Raw genomic sequence first — 23,762 nt, 5'->3', positions numbered from 1 at the left:
GGCAGGTGGCTAGACGTCATGATGGTCAGGCATGGTATCCGGCTCTGGCCATCTCAGCTTCCTGACCTCCAGAGAAAGGATCAGATTCGGTCCCAGCCACCCCCTCCAGGGCTCATGTGACCACTGGAGCCTTTCTCAAGGCCTCCTTCATGCCACAGGAGACAGCAGTATATCAGCCTTGGATGGGAGCCTTGAAAAACTTGGTATATTGATCCAGAGACGCCAGGGCAGCCACACAGGGAAAGAGGACTGGAGTTAGAGGACTAGGTTTGAATCCTGCCTCTGGCTTCCTCCACCTGAATGGAAGGTAATGCCTTCTCTGCACCCTTTCCCAATCTGGAAAATGGAAGCAGGAATGAGACTGTCTACTTAATGTGTAAAGAGGGAAAGAGAGTTGCTGCCTATTCAAAGAAATAACAGATACAAAGGACAGAGAGGCAGCCAGGTTCTTTGTGTCCCTGGAAGCAGCCTCTGCCGTGACTTTTCCCAGGAGAGAGCAGGATTTATGTGCAAACAGCAGCCTCCATGGGGCGAGGCTGGCAGTGAGTCAAACCCAGGGCTAGCTGTCGGCATCTTACTTCCCGTTCTTCTTCACAGGTGTCCTGTTCATCCAGGACACCTTGGCTAAGCACAGGCTACAATGTAGAAATGTAGAGCGGAAGTTTATTTGCTAGAGAGAAAAGGATCTCGTAGGGAGTGACAACAACAGAAATAACAACTCTGAAGAAGAATCTGGCCAAAGTTTATTGGGTACTTGCTGTGTGCCAGGTGCTGTTTTAGGCATTGAACCCTCCCTACAGCCCCTTCTCCCTTCCCTGCTCCGAGTGGGACTAGGATCAGCACCGTTGCATAGATGAAGACACTGAGGCTGAGGGGTCCAGTAACTGGCCCAAGACCACACTGCAGGTGGGAGGCAGAGCTGGGATTCAGACTAGGGACTGCCTGGCCGAGAACTTAGCCTCCCCACCCAAATTCTAACTGCCTCAGGGAGCATCCAAACGGGGAGGGAGCTCAGAACACACCCAGTTCCAACCTCTCCCCACTTTTCACATGGGAAATGGACATCCCCAAGGTTAGACCAGAGTTCAGCTGTAGGGACTCACATCCAGTAGGGTTTTCACAACATCGTTTGCCTTCAGGACCGGAGATCTGCTTGGACACCGAGGGTGGGCGTGGATGACTTGGAGATAGGTTCCATTTTGGATTCAGTGATTCATGCAGCAGTTTCTTCCGCTGATATTCCTGCTGTATGTAGAGGCCAAGGCCTGTGAGTGGCCAGGAGAGAATGAACGAGCCCTGGCCCGTGTCATCCTCTGTCCCTCTCTCCTAATTAATCTTCATAACAACCCTATGAATAGGATCTCATCACTCTGTTTTCAAATGAGGAAACTGAGCCTCAGAAACCGTGCCTAAGTACAACCACTAAGTGTCACTGAAGCTGGAACATGAGCTCAGGTTAGCTGAGTCTGACCAGGGATAGGCATGGAGGTGAGCACGTGCCCAGGTGGTTTGTTGTGGGTACAGTGAATCTTGACCAGGTCAAGAAGGACCTTGAATACATCCTCCCCCAGCCCAAGGAGCTTGGACTTGATCGTGGAGATGCTGGGGAGCCAAGAATGGGTTTGGGCAGGCAAGCGTGGCCTGGCCTGATATGCTCGGGGCGGACTGGTGTGAGAGCCTGGAGGCTGGGGGAGCAGCCAGGGATGTGTAGCCAGAGGCGGCAAAGCTCAGAGTGGGCAGGGAACGTGGGGCTCAAAGGTAGACAAGATAGACAAGAGTTCAAGTCTGTTGGGAGGAGCAGGAGCATTGGGAGCTCTGGGCATCGAAGAGGGATTGAGAGGAAAGGGAAAAGGAGAGGTAAGTTCAGTTTGCCCTGTTAAGATTTCCAGCATTCTTGGGTCAGAGAAGAGAGGAGAGAGCAGTACCAGGGCACAGAGAAGGGGAGAGGGCCTTGAGCACCTGGGATGTGCCAGTACCATGCCGGGCCCTTTTATAGGTACTGTCTCATTTAATCCTCATCACAACCTCGTGAGTGGCTCTTATGCCCATGTGACAGATGAGGCTCTGAGAGGTGGGCCCTGAGAAGGGAAAGAAGTGCAGCTGGGATCGGAACCCAGACTTTTCTGATGCCAGAGTTCATGCAGTCTTCACTGGGCTGCACTGATCTGGGAGGGGGCCGCGAAGAGTCCCTGAACTCAAGGGGAGATGGCTTCCCGAGGCAGCTCTGCCCTCTGGGCTAGGCGAAGGCTGGCCTCTCAAGAGGGGAGGTCTGGCTCTCTGTCCTCCCCACAGCTGCTGTCCCAGTCCTGGCCTCTCCAAAGCTATGGGAGCCCCAGAGCCTCTTGGCTGACATATTTGCATGCTTGTGTGCTCAGACACAGGTCTCCGTTGGTCTCTGGACGAGGGAGTGGAGGGTTGTACTTCTGGCCTCTGCAAGTGCATCCTCCCCTTCCCCAACTTTGATGGGCCCCTGCAGAGGCTCGCTCCCCAGGTTGACCTTCAAGGCCTTCTCCAACCCCCCACCCTCACCTGAGCCGGCCCCATGGCCCTGTGACTCCACCCCCCTGCCACAGACTTGGCTTCAGCCATTCCTTACTGCCCCCAACTTCCTGCGCTCGCTCGCCAGGTGTGCTCCTGCCGGACTAGTTCTCTCCACCGAAATGCTCGGGCCCCACCCTGGAGGCTTGAAGGAACCCTGCCCACCTCTTTCCCTGATCCTTCCATTAAAAATAAACTCTCCCCTGGAAGATCCCCAGATCTGAGTCCCTACTTCACATATAATTGCAATTACTATGATGATAATGACAACAGCTAAGAGCGACAGAGCACATCCTGGGCATCGTGTCAAGTTGTGAATTAAGTCATCTAATCCTCACAACCCATGGAGCCTGCACTGTTATTAGCTGTACTTCACAGATTTGGAAACTGAGGTGGGGGGAAGGTGTCACAAATACAGTCGGATGGTGGCAGCCAGCTGGATTGGTTCCTAGATGGTCCCACCATGTTCTGTTCTCCGATGGGGTCTTCCTCACTTCAACATTTCTGCCTCCCCAACTGACTGCAGGCTCCTCAAGGGCAAGGACCGTGTCTAGAGCCCGCAGAGTGGCCGACCCAAAGCCTGACCAGGGGTGACCAGACATGATGCTGTATTGAACTGAATGGGAGACAGAACAGCCAAGGGCTTCCGGCATGTATTTGGAGTCACTCCAAGCCCCTTATGAGCTGTGTGACCTTAGGCCAGCAGCATGACCTCTCTGAGCCTCTGTTTCTCCCTCTGGGAGATGGAGGTGACAAGGCACTAACCTCATGAGCTTGTGAGAATTAGATTACATGACGCCTGTGAAATTCAAACCCATATCACGCCACCTCCAGCCCTTTTGCTCCTGAGCTCTGGCATTGCCAACATCCTTCCCCCCAGTTAGCTCTGTCACTTAGGAGTTTATCAATAGCTTCGTGTTTCCTGTCTGACCTCTGCTAGGAGTAAATTACCAGGTTGGTTCTCCTATATCAATCCATGTGGCTGTGGGCCACTCAGTCCCTTTCCTTGGACCTTAAGTTCCTGTTTTAGAAATCCAAGGGGTTGGACCAAATGGCCCCAGATCTCCTTCCTGCTCTGGCTGCCTGAGGAGGCAGGGAGAGGCCTGGACACAGCAAGGGGTGAGGACATGGAGAAATGACTCAGAAGCCTCATGTGGGACATGGTGACCACTCGCCCTCCTGAGCGCTCGGTGTATGCCAAGCTCTGCCCTGTGAGGCTAAACACTTCTTACTATTATCTCACTTCATCCTCCCAACTCTAGGAGGTATTGTTATCCCCATTTCACAGAGGAGGGACTGGGGCAATAAGAAGTTGGGGTACACGCCCAAGGTCACACAGCTCACGTGTGGCAGAGCCAGCCTCCTATCCAGGTCTGATCCCAGGCCTGAAAGGAGACAAGGGAAGTGGGGGTGGGGGGAAGGGACAAAGTTCAGGCTGCCTCCTCGTCCTGCCCTGTGAGTTCCAGGATTTGGTTTTCCTAAGTTAGCTGTTCCCTCAGGCTGTGTAGCCCTCCTGGGGCCAGCCACCTGCTTGGGGGCACTCTCTCTCCTCACACCCTTTCAGAGGTGAGCTCAGACTTGCACAGCCTCTTCCCTGGACAGGTTCATACCAATGTGGCTCTGTGCCTGGCCCTGTCCTAGGTACTGAGAGTGTGAAAATCTATCAGATACAGCCCCTACCCTGGAGAGCCCACACTCTTGTGGGGGAGATTGACAGGTAACTTTGTAATTAATATGCCACGTGTGCCATAATGGCGTGAGCGAGGGAGTGTCTGAGGACAGTGTGGACAGCTTGAGATGGCTTCTCAGTGGACGTGACATTTACTCTAGGTCTTAAGAGATGAGTATGAGTCTAGTAAGTGAAGAAAAATGTGGGTGAGCATTCCAGGCAGAGGGAACAACAGGTGCAAAGGCCCGGAGGACAGCATGCATGGTGCTTAGTGCATCTAGAGCAGCACTGTCCAATAGGATTTTCTAGAATAATGGAAGTGTTATGCATCTGTGCTGTTTGGTGCAGAAGCCACTAGGTACATGTGGCTTTTGAGCACTTGACATGTGCATTCCAGTGCAACTGGTACAACTGAGGAACATAATTTTTAATTGTATTTAATTTTTATTTCATTTTAATTTAAATAGATACATGTGGCTAGTGGCTCCCATACTCACAGTGCAGGTCTAGACCAAGAGATGAGGCTGGAAGAGAAATTTGGGGCCGTGGTGACAGGCCTTGAAAACCTTGTTCCGATTTTGTGCCATTCTTCCCAGACAGGGCAGAAATCTCACAGGAGGCATCGGGGGAGAAACATGGGCACATCTGCCCTTTACAACAGTCACTCCAGCTGCTCTGGGGGCAGCACTTGGAGAGTGCAAGGGTAGCGAGGAGCCTGGGGCCACAGCCCAGGAGCCTGGAGTGGGGACGGGGGGGGGGCGGGGCGGGTGATGGCAGAGGTATAGAGAGGAGAGAACAAATTTCAGGGCAAACTGAAGACTGGATTGGTGGGTGAACAGAGTCAAGGATGATGCCCAGATTTCTGGTCTCGCTGCCTGTGGGGGGTGGGGTGCCCTTTGCTGAGGTGGGGAACATGGGAGGGACAGTAGGTTGGGAGTCCCCTAATACTGTACTTCCCATATGCACTGTGATGTTAATGTCTGTGTCACTGTCTTCCCCCCAACTCATCAGCACCCCTCCTGAGGCATCATGGGTTGGGGCTTGTCCCTTATCACTCTCCCTGTGGCTGACAGTACCTTGTGGAGCCCAATGCGATTGCTGCTGGAGTCCAACAGGAAGGGACAGGCCTGCTGTCCCCATTCCCTGACCACGAAAGCTGGAAGGAATTTGTCCAGTCCCTCAGGTGCCCTGAGCAATGTTCAAAACACAGCCTGCAGGGTGGTTTTCTCAGAGACTCTGAAGAGTGGCCTGGGTGGCTGGGTCCTTTGTGGACCCACACGGACCACCAGTGGGGAGGATTGCTGCACTTGACCCACCTCCTCCAACGTTTGTCTCTGCCCGACTCTGTCCCGAGCTGGACGGGCCCCAGGCCGTTGGGGGGCCTGAGGAGCAGTTACTCTGCACTCTTGAGGGAGTGAGATCCATCTACTCCAACCACTCAGATGCACAGGAATCCGTTAGGAATGACGTTCAGCTATCAGTCATCCAGATCTGACTAAAAGGAGCTGAAGTTAGATGGGGGTGTATTTCTCCTCCATGTAAAAAATAAGTCTAAAGGAAAGGACCCCAGGCAGTGTTGTGCTGGAGCCAGTTTGCGCCGGTTCCTGAGAGCTGACTGTGCAAACCTTCGCAGCTCCCTGTGACCTCCCATTGATAGCTTGAAACCGGCTTTGGTGGGAGTGTTTACATCACAGAAACTGGCAAACCCTGTAAATTGGGGCTTTCTTCCTCCCCCCACCCCCCAGAGGGAGCTGAAGGAGCAGCTTCAGGCCCTTCAGGACAGCGAGCGGGAGCACACAGAGGCACTGCAGCTGCTCAAGCGACAGCTGGCGGAGACTAAGGTGAGCCGGACCTGGGCCAGGAGGTGGAGCCGGCTGGATGGGTCGGGGCTTTATGGGGTGGGGCTTTATGGGGCGGAGCCAGAAGGGACTGAGAGGGGCAGAGACTCGGGCCTGCTGTGGGGGCGGGGCTTCGAGAGGCCCAACTCCGAGTGGAAGGGCGGGGGCTGTGGGGGTGAAACCAAGGCTGACGTTTCAGCAAGGATAAGTGGCGTGGGACTCACTCCAGGGTGACTAAGGGCAAGGATTGGCGTTAGTAGGACCAGGGACCCTTGCTCCCTTCAGGGGTCTTTTTTCTTCTTGCATTATTAAACACATCATCCCTTGAAGCTCAGGCCATGGGATCATGGACTCTGAAAAATAGGGTCAAATCCTGCAATCTCTGGCTACAAGGGTTTAAAAAGAAAAGGCTTTTTTTTTTCTTCTTGACCTAAGGGGAGGGTTGCGATTTCTGACGCAGACACTAACTCGCTGTATGACTTGGAGTAAACTGCATACTTTTTTGGGCCCCGGAGCTGCTACCGGTACTGTGGGGACTCAGCCGGGCTCCTCGCAGCTCACTTCTGGATCCCAGCACACTTCCCAGGAGCTCCCTCTAAGTTCTCCTCACAGATAGCTCATTAACCGGACAAGGCTTGCTTTGATTTCTGCCCCGTCTTTCTGGGACCAAGAACTGGGGACCCAGGCGCAGCTGCTAAGCTCTCGGGTGATTTCATTCTGGCTCCACTTCATTAGCAGGAGTGCCATCGCCAGCAGCAGCTGGAGCGGGACATGAGGAAAGCTCTGGGCTTAGGGAGTTCACACTGGGGCAGCGAGAAGCCATTGGAGATCCAGACCTGTGCCCCAGCTTGGCAACCTGCTGTGGGGTCTCAAGCATTTCTTCAGAGAACATTCCAGAGGGCCTCTGGGCAGGACCCTTTACAGGCAACAGATGAGAAGCCTATTTACTTCTCACAGCCTCAGTTTCCCCATCTACCTGGTGATTCTATACCTTTCACATAAAGAGAAGCAAATGGAAGCCTCTGTCTGGATGAGAGGGGAATATTATGGTCTGTTTCTTCTCCCCAGCATTCTCTTCCTTTCTCCATTCATGCCCCCCCCCCATTGTTTTTCTCCACTGACCTCTTCCTTCTCTGATTTCCTGTCCATCTGTCTACCTCTGGGGGGTCCTGTGGGGCCACCTTCCCCTCCAGCTCCCCAGCCCTGCTTCCTGTCTGGACCAGGGTGTTTATACAAGACATGCCTATGGATGCTTTGGAGGTCATATTTCACCTGGTGCCTGACTCGGCTTTCCTGTGGCGCCTGCTCCTCCAGTGGCCCAGCCCGAGGGTCTGTCTGACCTCCCCAGGCCCAATGTTTTCCTTGGTCGGCTCTGACTGAGTGATGCATTCTTGGCAGGGTGTTTTCCTGAAATGGCCCCGGCTCCTCCAAGCCCCAGCATGATCCCAGGGACGTGGTGGGCTGGGGTGGGGGCTTCTTGCCCAGCTACAGCACCAAAGGGATTGGGGGGTGAGACGGGGGTGGCTCTGCCATAGAAAGAACTGAAGTAACCAGGACACACCAGTTAAGCTAAGCCTTTTTTTGCTAGAAACTGTTTCCTGTTCATTGTCTCGCTGAGCCCCACAGCCTGTCACCTCCATGGCAGCAGGACTCCCCAGCCCTAGCTCAGTGCTCCCTGTACAGTAAATAGTTGTAGAACAAATCAGTGGGGCCGGCGGGGGCACCTTTTGAGGTAGAAACTATTACTGCCATTTTATCAGCAAGGAAACTGAGACACAGGGAGGTCGACCCGCTGGCCTGAGGCCCCAGAGCTAGTAAGCGGCCAACTGAGAGCTGATTTTCCAATTCTGTCAGAACCTCGTGCATATTTCAGCCTCATGCTGGCGTGTCCTCAGTAAGATCTCTGGCTTTGTGGCCAGCAAACCAGGTAGGTCAGGGAACATGCTTGGGTCGCCTGGGGTGGCTGTCACTCAGACGTTCTACTTCTGCACTGCCTCGCCCACTTTCCCTACCTGTCTTCTCTTGTCCTGGGGAACACTGGGCTCCTACCCTAGAAATAAGATAAATTTTGCACCCACCTTGGCGGAGTCATCTTGAGCAAGATCCTTCCTTCCTTCACCTCTCAGGCAGGCTCTGACTGCCACCAGCCTTGTGTCCGGCCCTGGGATGGACAGGAGAGTGAGGGGGGTTGGGGGGCAGAGCTGAGGAAGGCATCATTGCCATGGGATGGGGGGGGGGTGACCCACTAGCTGGGAGTCACATGAACTGTGGGACAGTGTATTAAGTATTTATAAAATGCTCTGGGAATGCTTCACTGCTTGAAAAAGTAAAGGAAGGTGTCACAGCAATGGCATTAGAGAGGTAAACTAAGATTAATTGAGGACTTTGAATGCCAGGCTAAGGAATTTAGAGTTTAACTAGTCATCAAGGAGCCAAGAAAGGCTCCTAAACACAGAATTGGCTGTGACCCAGTTTACGCATTAAAAAGATCACTCCGGCAGTGAGATTGTTGGCCAAGACACAGAGTTGACTTTGGACCGAGTGAGGTGGAGGGCCTGTGGGATCCCAGGGATATGTGTGGAAGAGGCAGGTAGAAGGATGAATGCGGTGCTCAGGAGAGACGCAAGGCTGATGATAAGGACGTGGGAGCCGTCCTCAAAGCAGGGAGAGCCAGAGTTGAGGGAGGACACGAAGGATGAGATTGGGAAGAGCTGGCCTGGACATGCCGTAAGAAACATGGGTGGCAGAGAGGGAGCAGCCACAGAGGTGGGAGGCAAACCAGAACTTTCAGTTAGTAGAAAGGGGCCAGTGGGCCAGACGCTGCTGCAGAGCAGTTGAGAAGGAAGTAGAAGGGGTGGCTGTGGGATTTGGGGACCTTAGGAGGGCGGCGGCAGACGGTGCAGGAGGGGCAGGCCCCATCTTCTCTATCTGCGACCTGCCACTGCAGAAGCCTCTACCCTCTCTGGGTGAGGGGTTCAGGAAGGCCACAGGCGGCCCAGCTGTTCCTCCCCAGCCCCCCCCCCACCCCCCGCCCCGCTCCGCCACCCCTTTGTCTGCCTGGCGCTCTGGGTGGGCATGCGCAGGGAGGCTGGCCCACTGCCAGCAGTTCTTCCTGCCGGCCGGCAGCCCAGACGGGGAGGGAACTGGCCCTAATTGAGCCTTTGTCAAGCCTCCCACAGAGCCCTGGGCACTGCACACCGCAGGATTCCTGACTCTGTGAACTCCCAGCCAGAATCCCACAAAGTAAAATTGCAGAGGCAGGCCCCACACACTGCTGCAGCCGGGCCGCACTTCTGTGCCCTGTGTGTGTCATCCTGCCTCGTGCTGTTCCCTCTTCCTGTTTCCCTCCCCAGCAATTGACATCCCGCCCATCCTTCAGGCTGCACTTCTCAGTGAAGACTTCTAGGATGTGTTAGAACTGATGCGTCGTTAATAACCAGGCTCTTTCTCTGTACCTCAAACAATGCCATGCATTGTGTGAACATTCCCTCATTTAATTTGCACACATAGCCCTGCAATGTAGTGGCGATACCCCTTCCACAGATAAGAAAACTAAGGTTCACAGATAGTAGGCAACTGAGGTCGCCACGCTAAAGAGCCAGAGGTAGGATTCTTACCCAGACCGTGGAGCACAAAAGCCTGTACGCTTCACCCCTCTTCCTTGGCCAGCAGGTCTCAGGGCTGGTGGGACAGACAGGGTGAGTGACCACCAAGGTTTGCCCAGTATATTGCCATTTATAAAGCTTCTGATATCTGTCATCTATTTGGAATCTTTGTTTGAGCCCATGAGTGATTTTTTTTTTCAAAAATAAAGATTTAACTGTATCCCAGATTGAACTCAACATCTTCTCCCTGCCCCCACCTCCGGCTTCAGCTTCCCATCCCTGTGACCCCCTAAGCCAGGAATCTGAGCATCATCTTCCACCTTTGTCACCTGCAGCCAGCCAGTCAGTCACCAGGGCCAAAGATGTCTTTGACACCCTAAGTGTCTTTCAAGCCATGTCCCTTGGCTGATCCTGTAGTTCATGGCTCATTGTCTCACCCATTAGTTTCCTAGCAGGGCATACAGTCACTGGCTGCGCCTGGCCATGCCAGTCATTTCATACCACTGTGCTTACGCATGCGCCATTCTCCCCACCATGCATGCCCTTTCCCGCCCTTTCCTCTCGACATGCCAAGGCTCTCAGTTTCCGCCTCTCACCCAGGGATCACCCCATCTGCTCTCCCAAACGTAAGCCCTGATGACTGTCCCCACAGTCTTCCACCAAAAGCCTGCGGACCACCATCGGCGAGGCCTTCGAGCGGCTGCACCGGCTGCTGCGGGAGCGGCAGAAGGCCATGCTGGAGGAGCTGGAGGCCGACACGGCGCGCACACTGACCGACATCGAGCAGAAAGTCCAGCGCTACAGCCAGCAGCTGCGCAAGGTGCAGGAGGGGGCCCAGATCCTGCAGGAGCGGCTGGCTGAAACTGACCGACACACCTTCCTGGCCGGCGTGGCCTCACTGTCAGAGAGGTAAGTGCCCTCTATCAGGGACCTTGCCGGATGGGGATCCCCTCCCCGGCCCATGCAGGGTGGTGGGAATGGAGGCGGGGTGGTTAGCGGAGAACTCACTCATTCAAATCTTTATCAAATCTATTGGACATCTGTCATGTGCCAAAGCCTGTGCCGAAGGCTTTATATATTTATATATACATAATATAGTATATTACTTGTGTTATAATACGTATGTTGTAGTACATATTTATATATTATGTATAACATGGATATTATATAATAGCCCCCCTCGAAGGTGGTTTCCACCATCATCCCCAATTCACACATGTAGAAACGGAAGCACCAAGAAGCTAGGCCAGCTGGCTATGGCTCCTCGTGTAGTATGTTGGGAGAGCCAGGATTCAACCCCAGGTCTTTCTGGTCCCATAGCCACCTTTGATAGTGGTAACACTTAATTATTGGTTCGTTGGTCATCCATACTTATAACTAATATCACTATTTGGTGTTGACCATGAGATGGGGCCTCTGTGTTAAATATTTTATATGTGTCATGCCATGAAATCCTTACAACCTAGAAAGCAGGTGCTGTCATAGTACGCACTTTAAAGATAAGGAAACTGAGGCCGATAGCTCAGAGGTAGAAAGGTATGAGCAGGCACTTCTCATGAGTCATGGTATGAGTCTGGCGGACTTCACACACGTGACCTCACCCCGTGGCAGCCGCCATGAAGGTAGCTGGCTGTAGGGCGCCAGGGTTGGGGCAGGCGTCCGGCCCCCAGTGCAGCCTGTTCTCCTGCTCTCCTTCCAGGCTCAAAGGCAAAATCCACGAGACCAATCTGACATATGAAGACTTTCCAACCTCCAAGTACACTGGCCCCCTGCAGTACACCATCTGGAAGTCCCTGTTTCAGGACATCCACCCAGGTAAGGCCCTCCCTGCCTCTCAGCAAGCGTGCCCAGGAAGAAACAAGGATTTTCATGGGCTGAAGCTAGATGGGGCATATCCCAGCCCAGCCCCCTTCTCTAAACACAGCAAGGGGGCAGGGCAAAGGGATGAAAAGAGTGCCTCGCTGAACACCTAGTGTGTTCTAGATTGAGCGCATACACAATCACTTAGTTCAGCAAATCCTCATGTAACCCCAGGAGGTAAGTTCTGTTAGTATACTCATTCTCCAGATGAAGAGACTGAGGCCCTGGACTCATTCATTCTGTAAGTACAGTATAAAGCATCTACCTCACACCAGGCACCACTGTAGGTGCTAGAGATGTAGCAGTGTGCAAAACAGGCAACAATCTCTGCCATTGCACATCTCGCACCCCAGGTGTGAGAGACAAAGAAAAAAGAGTACATAAGTAAAATGCATAGTTTATTAGGTAATGAGAAAGGATAAGGAAGGGGACTCAGAGATGTTGAGGTAGGATCGAGATTTTACATAGGGGATCCAGTTAGAAGACCACACTGAGAAGCAGGCATGAGAATAAAGACCTGAAGGAAGGAGAGTGAGCCATGTAGTCATCCAAGGGAAGAGTGTTCCTGGCAACAGGAATAGCATGTGCAAAGGCCCTGAGGCAGGGCAAGCCTGGCATGAGTAAAGAGACTAGTGTGGCTGGAGTGGAATGAGTGAGAAGGGAAGTTGATACGAGGAGGTGAGGGATGGATTAAGTGGCCAGACCATGAGGGCCTGTAGGCTGGTGTGAGAACTTTAAATTTTATGCTGATGAGATGGGAACCATTGAAGGGTTTGGGGCAGTGAAGTGACCTGAGCTGGCTGGAGTTTTTAAAAGGATTTCTCTGGCTGGGGGGTTGAGAATAGACTGAAGAGGGCAAAGGGTGGAGGCTGGAAACATGGTTAGGAGAGGCCAACGACTATAATCCAGATGGGAGATGCTGGCAGCTTGGAGCAGGGCGGCGACAGTGGAGGCGTTGAGGAATGATCGGATTTAGGACGTACTTTGAAGGGAGAGCCAACAGGATTTGCTAATGGATTGGATCTCACGTGTGAGAGAAAGAAGACAAAGAAGACTGCAACAATTTTGGCAGAGGTGAATGAATGATGGCATTGAGGTTGGCGGTGCCAATTAGATGTCTCAGTGCTGATGTGGAGGAGGCAGTTGGCATGCAGTACAGGAGAAAGGTCAGGGCTGGGCTCCTCAGCGCATGGACCATGTCGAATGAGCCTGGAGGAGGTCACCTAGGGAGTGAGTCAGGTGGCTGGAAGAGAGAGGGGGCCACTCTAATATTTGGAGCCCTGGGGAACTCAGGGACAGGAGGGAGGCCCAGCCAAGGAGACTGAGAAGGAGCCACCGGAGAAGCAGGAGGGAATCCTGGGTTGTTGTGGGGGCCAAGTGGAGAAGGTGCTTCCAGGAGATGAGTGCCTGGTGGTGGCAAAGGCTGCTAGGCCACGTGTGGGAGAACCCAAAACTGACTGTTCTCCAGGTCTAGTGATAGGGAGGTCTCTGCAGACTTTAACAAGAGCTCTTTTTGGTGGAGCTGCAGCAGCAAAGAGCCTGATTGGAGGTCATCCAAGAGAGAATTGGAGGAGAGGAAGTGGAGACAGCATGTGGAGACAACGTTTCAAGGGCTTTTCTTTAAGGGAAGGAGGGGGAGTATGGTAGTGGCTGTTTGTTTAAGACAGGAGAAATAACAGCGTATATGTGGGATGATGGGAAAGACCCAGGAGAAGAAGGCAGAACGAAGGCGAGGGAGGGAGAGAGCTGCTGGAGTGACAGCCGAGGAGCGGGATCTGCTGGGAGCCCAGAGAAGGCAGAATAATGGGCACTAAGCAGGGAGGCAGTGGGGCTCGCAGGAGTTCTCTGCTGGCGGCCTCAGCTTCACCAATGAGGCAGGGAGCCTGGCCCTCATCAGATTTGAGGATGGGCAAGAGGAGGTAACGGGAGGTTTGCCGGGACAGGAGAAGGTCTGAACGGTTTTCCAGCAGAGTTAGTAGACCCTGGGGGTCATGCCTTCCTGAAATCACACAACCCACAGGGGCAGCAGATTGCAGCCTGTTGGCAGCAGGGAACCTTGTGTGTTTCTGAATCTGGCACAATGACTTTTAGAGGCAAGACACAGATATAGAGGGCAACTCTCCCTAAGAGGCAGGCACTATTATAATCCCCATTTTTTTAGGTGAGGAAACTGAGGCACAAAGCTATTAGGAACTTGTCCATGGTCACAACCTTGTCCAGCAAGACGAGGACTAGGTATGAAAGGGACTTACACAGTGCTGTGGGAGCCCAGAGCGGGCGATGGGAGGCTCTGGATGGAGCAAGGGCGGAGCCAGGGGAGGTTGAACGTCACTGAACAGATAATGTTTGAACTGAGCACTAAAAACTGAGGGCTTTGCAACCCAGTGAAGGATGGGGCCTAGAAGTATCTCCAGGCGGTCCCTCCATACGGTCCCTGGTGGGGAGGGCATGGGCACGAATGATCCAGGATGTTCACGATTGGGCCTCCTGGGCCAGGATGGAGAGGGTCTGAGGCCAATCACTGAGCGTATAGATGCCAGAGATGGGGCCCCGCTGTAGGCGACTGAAGGCCTCATTTGGTACACCATTACTGAGTCCACAGAAGTGAAGGGGCACCTCCTAGTGCTCTGTGCCCTTGTTCACAGAGGGGGCAGTAGTTGGGGGAAGGGCCCGTTTTCCAGCAGATGGGGTGGGACGGGGTTATCCTCCTGGGCCAGGGTCTCTGTGTGCTCCTACCCTTGGAGGGACCCCACAGTGGGACCCAGCAGGGTAAGGGCCACTCGTGGCTGAAGCAGCACAATGCAAGGAGGCATGAAGCACATCTAAGGGTCTTGTGCCCTCCCCAGCCACTGACCTAGAGAAGCCCCTCAGGTAGATGATTTCAGAGCTCTCTTTGTCTCAGCTGCCACCTATTGCATCCCTGTCACAGCTCACAGAGGCAATCGGGGCATCTCAGCCTGACAAGGCCCTGTGAAGCATATTCTCCTTCCTCCATACTTTTACACACACTGTTCCCTTTGCCTGGAACCCTCTATACAAACCTCAGTCATTGATGGTTAACTCCTACCTCCTTTACATCTTAGTTTATAAACACCCCCTCTGGGAGGCCTTCCTGGATTTCTCCAGGTGGCCCTAGGCTTTCCTGGTCTCACTGCTTTGCCACTGTCTGTGTGGCCGTCTCCTTCACTAGACTGTGAGCTCCAAGGGGTCAGGAGCTGGGTCTAATTCATCACGACATATCTCCCACAGCCCACACAGTAAATGTCTATTGATGAATGAATAAAAAAATGAGTCCTGGTCTCAGTTCTGCAGTTAAAATAGTAACTGGCATAAAGTAGGTACTTCATAAATATTTGTTGACTGAAGGAACTTGCCACATACTCTTAAACAAGTTGCTTCCTCCGTTGAGCCTCTTTCCTCCCGGTAAAACAGGGATGCTAGTGTTCCCTTTCTCGGCTTCCTCACAAGAGAGCACGTGGATGGGGGAGCTCCCTCCCTGCCCCGGAGCAGGGTTTCTCAGCCTCAGCACTACTGACATTTGGGGCTGGGTAATTCCTTGTTGTAGGGGGCTGTTCAATGCATGATAGGACGTTTAGCAACATCCCCGGTCTCTACACAACTCGATGCCTCCCCCGCCCCCTCCCCGTTTGCGGCAACCAAATACGTCTCCAGACTCCAAGGTGCCCTGTGAGGCACATTGCCCCAGTTGAGAGCCGCTGCCCCGGAGAAAGCTCCCCGGGGAGAGGGGCTGAGGGAGCAGAGTAATGTGTGCCCTGGACATCCTGCCAGAATGGAGGCCCTGGGGAGTTCAGAGAACAGTGATCTGGTTAGCCAGGCCCCTTCCTTTGTGGGGCCTGTGAAGTCATTCTGGCTCCTCTGCCAGCACCAAGGCCCTTTCTGTCCAGATGGGAAGGGCAGGTGCCCCCGGGGACCTAGTCCATGGATTCCAGTAGCTTCCTGTATGCCCCCTTTGCAGCTCAGGCTTCCTGTTGGCCCATCTGAGAGCTTTATCTAGCACCTGTCACTCCCTCCCAAACCCTCACCCCCTGCTCTGGAACCTCTGCTACCACCTGCCCCCCGTCCCACCCATCAGCGGACATTGTACACCCTCCTCCAACTGCCTGGCCTGATTGTCCCAGCTCTCAGGCATCAAATTCATTCCCAGCCAGGCCATGTGGCCATTGTCCCGAGGACACCAGACACTACTCCCTTTTTCCCTACCACCTCCCTCTCCTGGCCTGTTCTCAACCACCCTTGCTTATCTGAATCCAGTCATTTTCGGTTCCATCATGTTTACTGCCTACCAAGCTGTGCAACTAGGACAAATCGCTGCCCTCCCTGAGCCTGTTTCTTCATCTGTAAAACAGGGATCGGGAAAGAGTGAATCATCTCCCAGGGTAGGTGTAAGAGTTAAATAAAATCATTAATTTGTGATAATAACCTAGGGTTTAGTAAGTACTTGATACCTGCCTGTCATTATCATGAATATCAAGTGGTTCCTCAATCTTGATGCACAGGCTTTCTGGGGCCACAAAAAGGAAAGCACATGTGACAAAAGACCTTAACTCATGTTCCAGTGCTACTTCCACCCCTAGTGACAACTTGAGCAAGCCACTGAACTTAGAGAATTCTCCTTGAAGCCTCAGTTTCCTCTTCTGAAAAATGGGTATGATAATTTGTGCTCCTGGGGCTTCTGGGATATTTCCACCAGCTAGTGGGTATGAAAATGTTTTTCAAATGCGAGCACTATGCAACTGAGGGCCTGAACAAGTGCGGGGCCTGAGGGACCAGATTTTTAAAGGACTGGCCAAAGGAAAGAGCCGATGATGTCTCTCATCCTGTCAGGCCTATGCATGCTCAATTCACTGTCCTTGAGAACAAAGAAGTACAAGCCACTCACTGCCAAGCGATGGTGCTGGACTGCGGGGTTTCTCTGTTGCTTGGACTGCTCTAGTGTGCGGTTAATGATGGCCCAGAGTCATTCCCTGGGGCCTCCACAGTCCATGCTCCTTCCCGAATGCCTTTGACCTCAAGGTTTCCGAGAGGCTGACATGGACCAAGAACCCACCTGGAGACCAGATGGGCTGCCTGCTTTTTGTTTGTATCATACAGTGTCTTGGGACCTAGGAAAGAGCTCTGACCTGTAAAATAGTAAGCCCCAGGGGACTGGATTTATTTCCCCGGGTCTGGCACCTCTCCTGAGGATAAAGGATGGGTGGAGGGGTCGCCTGACTTCTAGAAGGGAGAAAAGGTGTCACATGTCCTCTTTTGGGTGTCTCTCGGTCTAAAGGCTGTGAACTCCTGTCAGCCCTAGCCTCAGGGAGCGTGAGAGAGAGGCCCAGAAGACAGGACCCTCTGTTCATGATGAGGTGGGAGGCCCTAGGGGCGGCCCTCAGCCCACCCTTTGGGGTAGAAAAGCCTCCTAAGGGTCAGGCCTTGCCTTCTGCCTAGTAAGAACACCAGACCACGCTCTAGCCTCGCCCCTGAGAGATTGGGTCCTGCCCCTTGTTACCAGGACCCCCTCCCCCATTCCTAGTCCCACCTCCACTGCCAGCAATACCCAATGAACAGCGGACCCAGCCCCTAGGCCCACCCGGTGAGTGGTGGGCCCTGCCCTCATCCAATCCCCCGGGCTTCTGTGCCCAGAACCTGGCACTCGGTGCAGGATTTCCTCCTTCTCCTGGGCTCGCCTCTGTCGGCCCAATCTCAGAACCACTGACAGCCCGCTTGGCTCCCTCCTAGAGCGGCCTCCCCACTCGCAGTAGCACCGGAAGTGGCCTGCGTCATTCTACATAGATTTAGGAGTCTGGGGCTGAGCCTTCCTGCCTGTGTGCTAGTCTCCCTCATGGTCCTTCTGCCCTGAGTTGCAATTTCGCTGGCCTCCTCAAATCATCCTGGGTGCCTCAGATACAAGCCCAGGTTCCTGCGGGCCACTCAGAACTGCTGCTGCCCACAGCTGGGCATTGTGCCTGCTCTGACCCTATGCCATAGACACCTGAGTATGGCCCACGTTCCACAGCCAGGACAAACAGCCCCATCTGTGTCTGATTAGATTCTTCTTTCCCTATCCCCGCCCACCCCAACACACACTCTTTCTACACCCCTCTCCACTTCTTACCTCCTGACTGCACTGTGGGAATTCCCACATGCCATGTGGCAGGAACCTTCTAGTTCTGACAGGCTGCTCTGTGACCAGATGACAGGGTAACACATTCATACTCTGATTCAGTGTCTTCCTTCTCATGGCTTTCCCCTCTTCAATATCCCTGGAGAGAGAATTGTGTTTCCATTGACCCCTCTGTTCACAGGGCTAATGGTTTCCATGCAGCCCTCTGAATTCTAAGAACAGGGGAAAAAAGTGTAAAATGCAAAGCTAAATCTACTCTTGACAGCCTGATTGGAATGGCTCAATTGTTTAGGCATCATTCCTCAAAGCGAAAGGTCGCTGGTTCGGTTCCCAGTCAGGGAGCATGCCTGGGTTCCAGGTTTGGTCCCTGGGCAGGGAGCATGAGAGAGGCAGACCATCGATGTTTCTCTCCTCATCTTTCTACCTCCCTTCCCGTTGCTCTAAAAATAAATAAAATCTTTAAGAAAAATTTACCCCTGACAGAGCTCATGGAAGGAGCTTAATATGTGGAGCTTGTGAGTGGATGCACGTACGGAAGCACAGTTCAGGGCTGCCTGTTGCTCCCTGTTGGTGACAGCTGCCGTCACGGAGGCATCCCATTTCTGTGTGTGTCCACAGCCAACGGGAGTGGTCGAAGGAGGGGTAATGCCCAGCCAAGTGGAACCATGTCCTGCTTCACTGCTACGGGAAGTGCCAGAAAGCCGGATGGAGTCCTTTCTTTGCTCCAAGGAAGTGATGACAGGCCTCCTTCTTCCCACGTTTCCTCCCCTCTGTCTTGCTCTGTCCTGGAAATGGTCATCTGCACTAAGGCGGATCATTTCCAGGTTCCCCCTTCTCCCGATTGGGCATCAGCTCCCTCGGGGAGGAAAGAGTAAACAGACAAGCGTTCATGGGACTTTGAGAGCCAAATCTGCTAAGCCAGTGTGGCCAGCCCAGAGCCAGGTGGCCCAGCCAGTGCTGCCTGCCCAAAGAGCAACACAGATTGGGTCAGTTGGATTGGGTGAGCCTTTCCAGAAATCTGCCCATGCACTGGGCACACAGGGGAGAGGCGAGTTGGATAGTACACAGTCCTTGTCCCCCTGGGAAGATGTGGGCACAGAAGACTACCCTATATCGGGAGAGGCACAAACAAAATTAAAGAATCTCAGAGGAAAGAGTGAGCACACCTGCTGGGTAACCGGGAAGCCTTCCCAGAGGATCAGCCTTGGAACTGAGCCTTGTGGGGAGTGATGACAATAAGCAGAGGGGAGGTGGTGGAGGAGGTGAGTGAAGGCCTTGGGCCTGAGCAGGATGGAGAGCAGCAGCCGAGAGGGAGACTGGAAGAGAGGGCTGGGCTGGACTGCCCCTGGCCTCGGTTAGTCCTGTCTCTGCCAGGGTTTGCTGAGTTACCTGAGACTGGTCCTGTCTCCTCTCTGGGTTTCAGTCTCCCCATCTGTCAAATGGGAGAATTGGCCTAGAATCACTGGTTTTCAGCTTTTGCAGACCCATTATATCCTTTCATAGCAAATAACTTGTAATGTCTCAAAGATAGAATGGCCTTCTAACAATTTCAAGTATGTATATAATATATACATGTATACATGCATATATACTCGTATGTACTCTGACTATAACATAAAGGAAAAGCAGAAAGAAATTGTTTATAATAAAATATTGGGTATGTCACTTTGTAGATGTTCACTCACATCCACACTAGAAAACATAATGAAGTAGTCAGGTAAAACCCCATTCTTCCTCAAATGCAGCCTGAAACAGGTAGTTTATATCAGTCCGTTGCTTTGTTCTTAGAGATATAGTTTCCAAAAATGTGAACAATTTCTCAATGAAGTTCCAAACAAAACAAATTTAGTCTTTCCTCAGTTGCATTCCAAAATACTCAGTATATATTAAAACCGGATAAAAATTATTGTCTGGTAGAACATTTGACAATTATTGGTGGGGTGGCCTAGGACTGCCCTGTGTGTTTCATTGAGGGCATTTAACATCCCTGTATCCCATCTTTGAGGCAATCCAAACACTCCCCACACATTTGCAAGTCAGCCCCTGAGGGACTGATTATCCATCCCTGGAATAATCTTTAAGCTCCCTCCCAGCTCTGAAATCCTCTAATTCTGGACCGCATTCTGGTTTATTCAGCAAACTTTTGTGAAGGCCCACTCCATGCCTTGCCCCAGGCATCAGCAGTGAACAAGCAGCCCTAGCCCCTGCTCCCTGAGCCAGGTTGAAGTCTGGAAGGACCTTAGCCTTCACCCCGCCATTTTACAGAAAAGGAAGCTGAGGCTCAGAGAGGGTTGTATTCAGCATCACACACCCTCCTGAGGACCAACTAGAACCCGACCCTCAGGGAGGTACCACAGAATGGGCCCACAGTCTTCTCTCCACTCATGCCTCCCTCCTCCATCCCCTGCAGTGCCAGCTGCCCTGACCCTGGACCCGGGCACCGCCCACCAGCGCCTGATTCTGTCAGACGACTGCACCATCGTGGCCTACGGCAACCTGCACCCCCAGCCACTGCAGGACTCGCCAAAGCGCTTCGACGTGGAGGTGTCAGTGCTGGGCTCCGAGGCCTTCAGTGGCGGCGTCCACTATTGGGAGGTGGTGGTGGCGGAGAAGACCCAGTGGGTGATCGGGCTGGCACACGAGGCCGCAAGCCGCAAAGGCAGCATCCAGATCCAGCCCAGCCGTGGTTTCTACTGCATTGTCATGCATGACGGCAACCAGTACAGCGCCTGCACGGAGCCCTGGACGCGGCTCAACGTTCGAGATAAGCTTGACAAGGTAGGCGTCTTCCTGGACTATGACCAAGGCCTGCTCATCTTCTACAATGCCGACGACATGTCCTGGCTCTACACCTTCCGTGAGAAGTTCCCTGGCAAGCTCTGCTCCTACTTCAGCCCCGGGCAGAGCCACGCCAATGGCAAGAATGTGCAGCCCTTGAGGATCAACACCGTCCGCATCTAATGCAACAGAAGGAAACCGCAAGCACCAGGGCCAGGGCCACCGGCAAGAGCCCTGCCCTGGAGACAGGAGGCCTGGCTCTGGCCCAGCATGGCCAGTTGTTTACCCTTCAGCCTCCCTTGTCTGTAAAATGGAGTTTGTGCTCCATGAGTCTTAAGCCCTCATCCAGCATTGATGTTCTGTAGCTCTGACCTTGATGGGGATGTACCTTTGGTCCAAGAATGTGACATGGCTTCTCCTCAGGGCAGCCCCTGCCCAACCCTCATCCCCATCCTTTCAGGGGCAGGGGACTGTCTCCCTGTATCTCCCTCCTACCCATATGCCCTAACCTCAGGATATGTCAGAGTGTTGTTGCCAGCAGTTGACAGCTCAAAAGATACTCAGAACCCTCTTTGTCTCCCAGGCCTAAGGCTGCCCCTGACCAAGCTAGTGATGGGCCGGTTTATGCTTGACCCCGGCCCACAGCGAACACAGGCAGTATCTGGACCTAGTGTGGCCTGAGAACCACCCTCTTCTTCCACCTCCGGACCAAGAGCTTTATGGTTCCTGCTTTCCCCACTTCCCTGCAGGTAGAGGTGGTGCTGTGACCTGCGGAAGTCACCCAGTAGTTGAGCCCACATGGTACGGTCACTGTGCCACCACCTTCCTGCCCACAGGTCTAATGGCATGACAATAGCACACCTCACAGCTAATGTAGAGCCCAGTGGCCTAACGTCAGCTACAGGACAAGCATCATCGGATGATGAGGCTTGGATAGGGGTCCGGCCAGACCTCTGTGACTAGCTAGGGTGCGCGGGAGGCTGCGGGGAGCAGCTGTTCTCGTCAGGACCTGAGAACTGGAAAGGGCTGCGGGGCGGCAACTCTCATCTGGCTTGGCATCTTTCTCCGTTACGATCCTGTTGTAGAACACAAGAGCTGCTTTAGCTAGTTTAACTAGACAGGATTTATTACTGGGTCCCTGATGGCTTTGCCAAATCATTGGAAGGGCTGGAGGAGCAGACTCTTTGCTGAATTTCCAGGAGCAGCTCCCAGCTGCCAGATTCATCATGTCCCTCCTGACCGGGAACACTGCTTCTGTGCGCGGGAAGCCCCTGCTTCAGGAAGTCGCTGACTGCAGAATTGTGCTCCCTCTGCTACTCTTCATGCCAGCAAATGGATGTCCTGAGGCCTGCTTCTCTCTCACTCAATTCAATTCCCCAATCCAGTCTCTAGGAGGGATTCTGTTTGTGGAATTGTAAATCAGACCCAGAACTTGGGCTGCAAGGGAGTCTGGGAAATGTAGTTTTCTTTTTTCCAGCCTCAGCCGTACCAAAAAACCCTCTAGAAGGAAATTAAAATGGATGTCGAAGAAGCCCATCCATGGTTTTTGCCACTGGAGTCTACCTCCAGGCCTTGGCTTTGAAACAGCAGAGCATCCAGGTTCCCTGTTCCGTAGCTCTGTCCCTGCGCAGGGGCAGGGGCCCAAAGCTGAAATCTCTCTCCAGCCTTGGCTTTTCTTTCAAATCCTGGGGCCTAGATTCTGAACTTGGAGCCTCTGACCAAATCCATCGCAAAGGAGCCAGACTAACTGAACTTGGGGGTCTCTCACCTCACAATGCTGCCCACTGGGGGCCCCCCTCGGGCAGGAGAAATCCTCAGTCTCACCCCATCCCTTCATCTACCGGAATCTAGGCTACCCCCAGCAGTATTTTTATTTTAAATGTTGCCCATTTTGTGAGTTATGATGAATTTGTATTAAATTAAAGTTGCAGGATATCAGTGGTCAGTTTCATTCATTTTGACAAACAAAAAGGCCTACCTGTTGTGTCTCAGGCAGTCTCCATACGTTAGCATGGGTGATCCACAAAGCTCCCTGTTGGGTAGATAGTATTAGGCCCATTTTACCAAAGTGGAAAAATAAGGTTAAGAAAGAAGACATGACTTACCTACACAAAAAGGAGAGGCAAAGGCAGCCCGACCTTGGGGAGGAAAGAGGGATCAGCAAAGATCTTACCCAGGACAATGACTAGGACTACAGTAACCCCCTTCAAATCCCCATTTGTGGTCAGCAGGCAAAGCGCTGGTACTTTTTGCCCAGGCTGGTGTGGCTCAGTAGTTTGAGCACCAGCCTGTGAACAAAAGGTCGCCAGTTCAATCCTAGTCAGAGCACACGTCTGAGTTGCAGGGCAGGTCCCCGGTGGTTGGGAGTGTGCTGATCAATGTTTCTCTCCATCTCTTTCTCCCTCCCTTACCTTCTCTCTAAAAATAAATTTTAAAAAAGTTTTCAAGCGCTGGTACTTTTTAAGGCAAGCCCATGAAGCTGGTATCATCTCAGAGTCTGGGTGGAGAAATGTTACGTCTCAGGGGACCTACAGCCCACAGCGAGTATCCTGGAGAGCTAGAAGTCAGACTCTTCACTGGACCTCCCAGGGAAAGCTTCTCAATCTCAAGGACTGCTTCAGTGACAGGAAGCAGCCCCCAGAACTGGGGTCCCCGGCATTCAAAATGGAAGCTTAACCCAGGCTCCACGCCATTGTGAGACTGTGCAATTGTGAGTCAAGCCTCAACTGCAAGCCAAGCCTCGTGTGTCTCCTGGAGTCAGGGGTGGACTCATGAAGACACCATGTGAAGCTGAGCAGGTCCCTCTCTCCCTGGGCCTCAGGTTTCCCATCTCTACCAGGGAGGGGTCAGACATCTCGTCAAATGATAGCCAAGGTCCTGGCTCTGATGGTTCAGGATTCTAAGTCTAATGTTAGTCTCAGAGCTTGGCCTGCTCAGCACCTAACAAGGCCATTAACTCTGGATCCTTCTCTCTGGGGTGGAGCAGGAACAGAAAACAACAGAGATAAGGTCTCTTGGCAGCACAGAGCTTGGCTCGGGGGCTCTGGGGACCAGCCTTGCCTCCTGCCAGAGAGAGCTCATCCCCGGGAGGCTGACTGCTCACACCTGAGCAGCATCCCCAGCTTCCCTTCCTCCTGTCTGGGTCCGGGCTCTGTTCACCGTCCCCAAAAGCTCCACCAGGAGGTCGGTTGCAAAGGACCATGTCACAGGCTTAAATGCAGGGGGTGGTGTGGGGTGGGGTGGGGCGTGAAGGGGGGCGGTGCTGACCAAGGTGCTGAATTGTCATTGCCCCGCCAGGGCATGGTTATTTCTCCTTCCCCGTGATTCTCCCAGTTCTGTGGGAATCC

The 23,762-nt window shown here is 53.1% G+C and overlaps 1 protein-coding gene across 2 annotated transcripts in view; it reads left to right on the top strand.

The window, feature by feature from the left end:
* TRIM62 (tripartite motif containing 62) overlaps nucleotides 1–22,753 on the top strand; it is a 28,510-nt gene extending 5,757 nt beyond the window's left edge. Inside the window, exons 3-6 of one of the 2 annotated variants that reach the window (XM_054571934.1) lie at nucleotides 5,953–6,048; nucleotides 10,303–10,559; nucleotides 11,350–11,465; nucleotides 20,048–22,753. In XM_054571934.1, the coding sequence (XP_054427909.1) occupies nucleotides 5,953–6,048; nucleotides 10,303–10,559; nucleotides 11,350–11,465; nucleotides 20,048–20,598 (1,020 nt within the window). In that variant the 3' untranslated portion in view covers nucleotides 20,599–22,753. The remainder of the gene's footprint in view (nucleotides 1–5,952; nucleotides 6,049–10,302; nucleotides 10,560–11,349; nucleotides 11,466–20,047) is intronic. The other variant, XM_054571936.1, reaches the window with a different exon arrangement.
* Nucleotides 22,754–23,762: the final 1,009 nt, after the last annotated feature.

Source organism: Pteronotus mesoamericanus, unplaced genomic scaffold (assembly GCF_021234165.1).
Source record: "Pteronotus mesoamericanus isolate MK-2021 breed Mesoamerican mustached bat unplaced genomic scaffold, CSHL_Meso_final contig_221, whole genome shotgun sequence".
In the NCBI taxonomy this organism is placed as follows: Eukaryota; Metazoa; Chordata; class Mammalia; order Chiroptera; family Mormoopidae; genus Pteronotus; species Pteronotus mesoamericanus.
The sequence above is the reverse complement of the archived record's forward strand: the minus strand, read 5'-3'. Positions and strand labels throughout refer to the sequence as shown.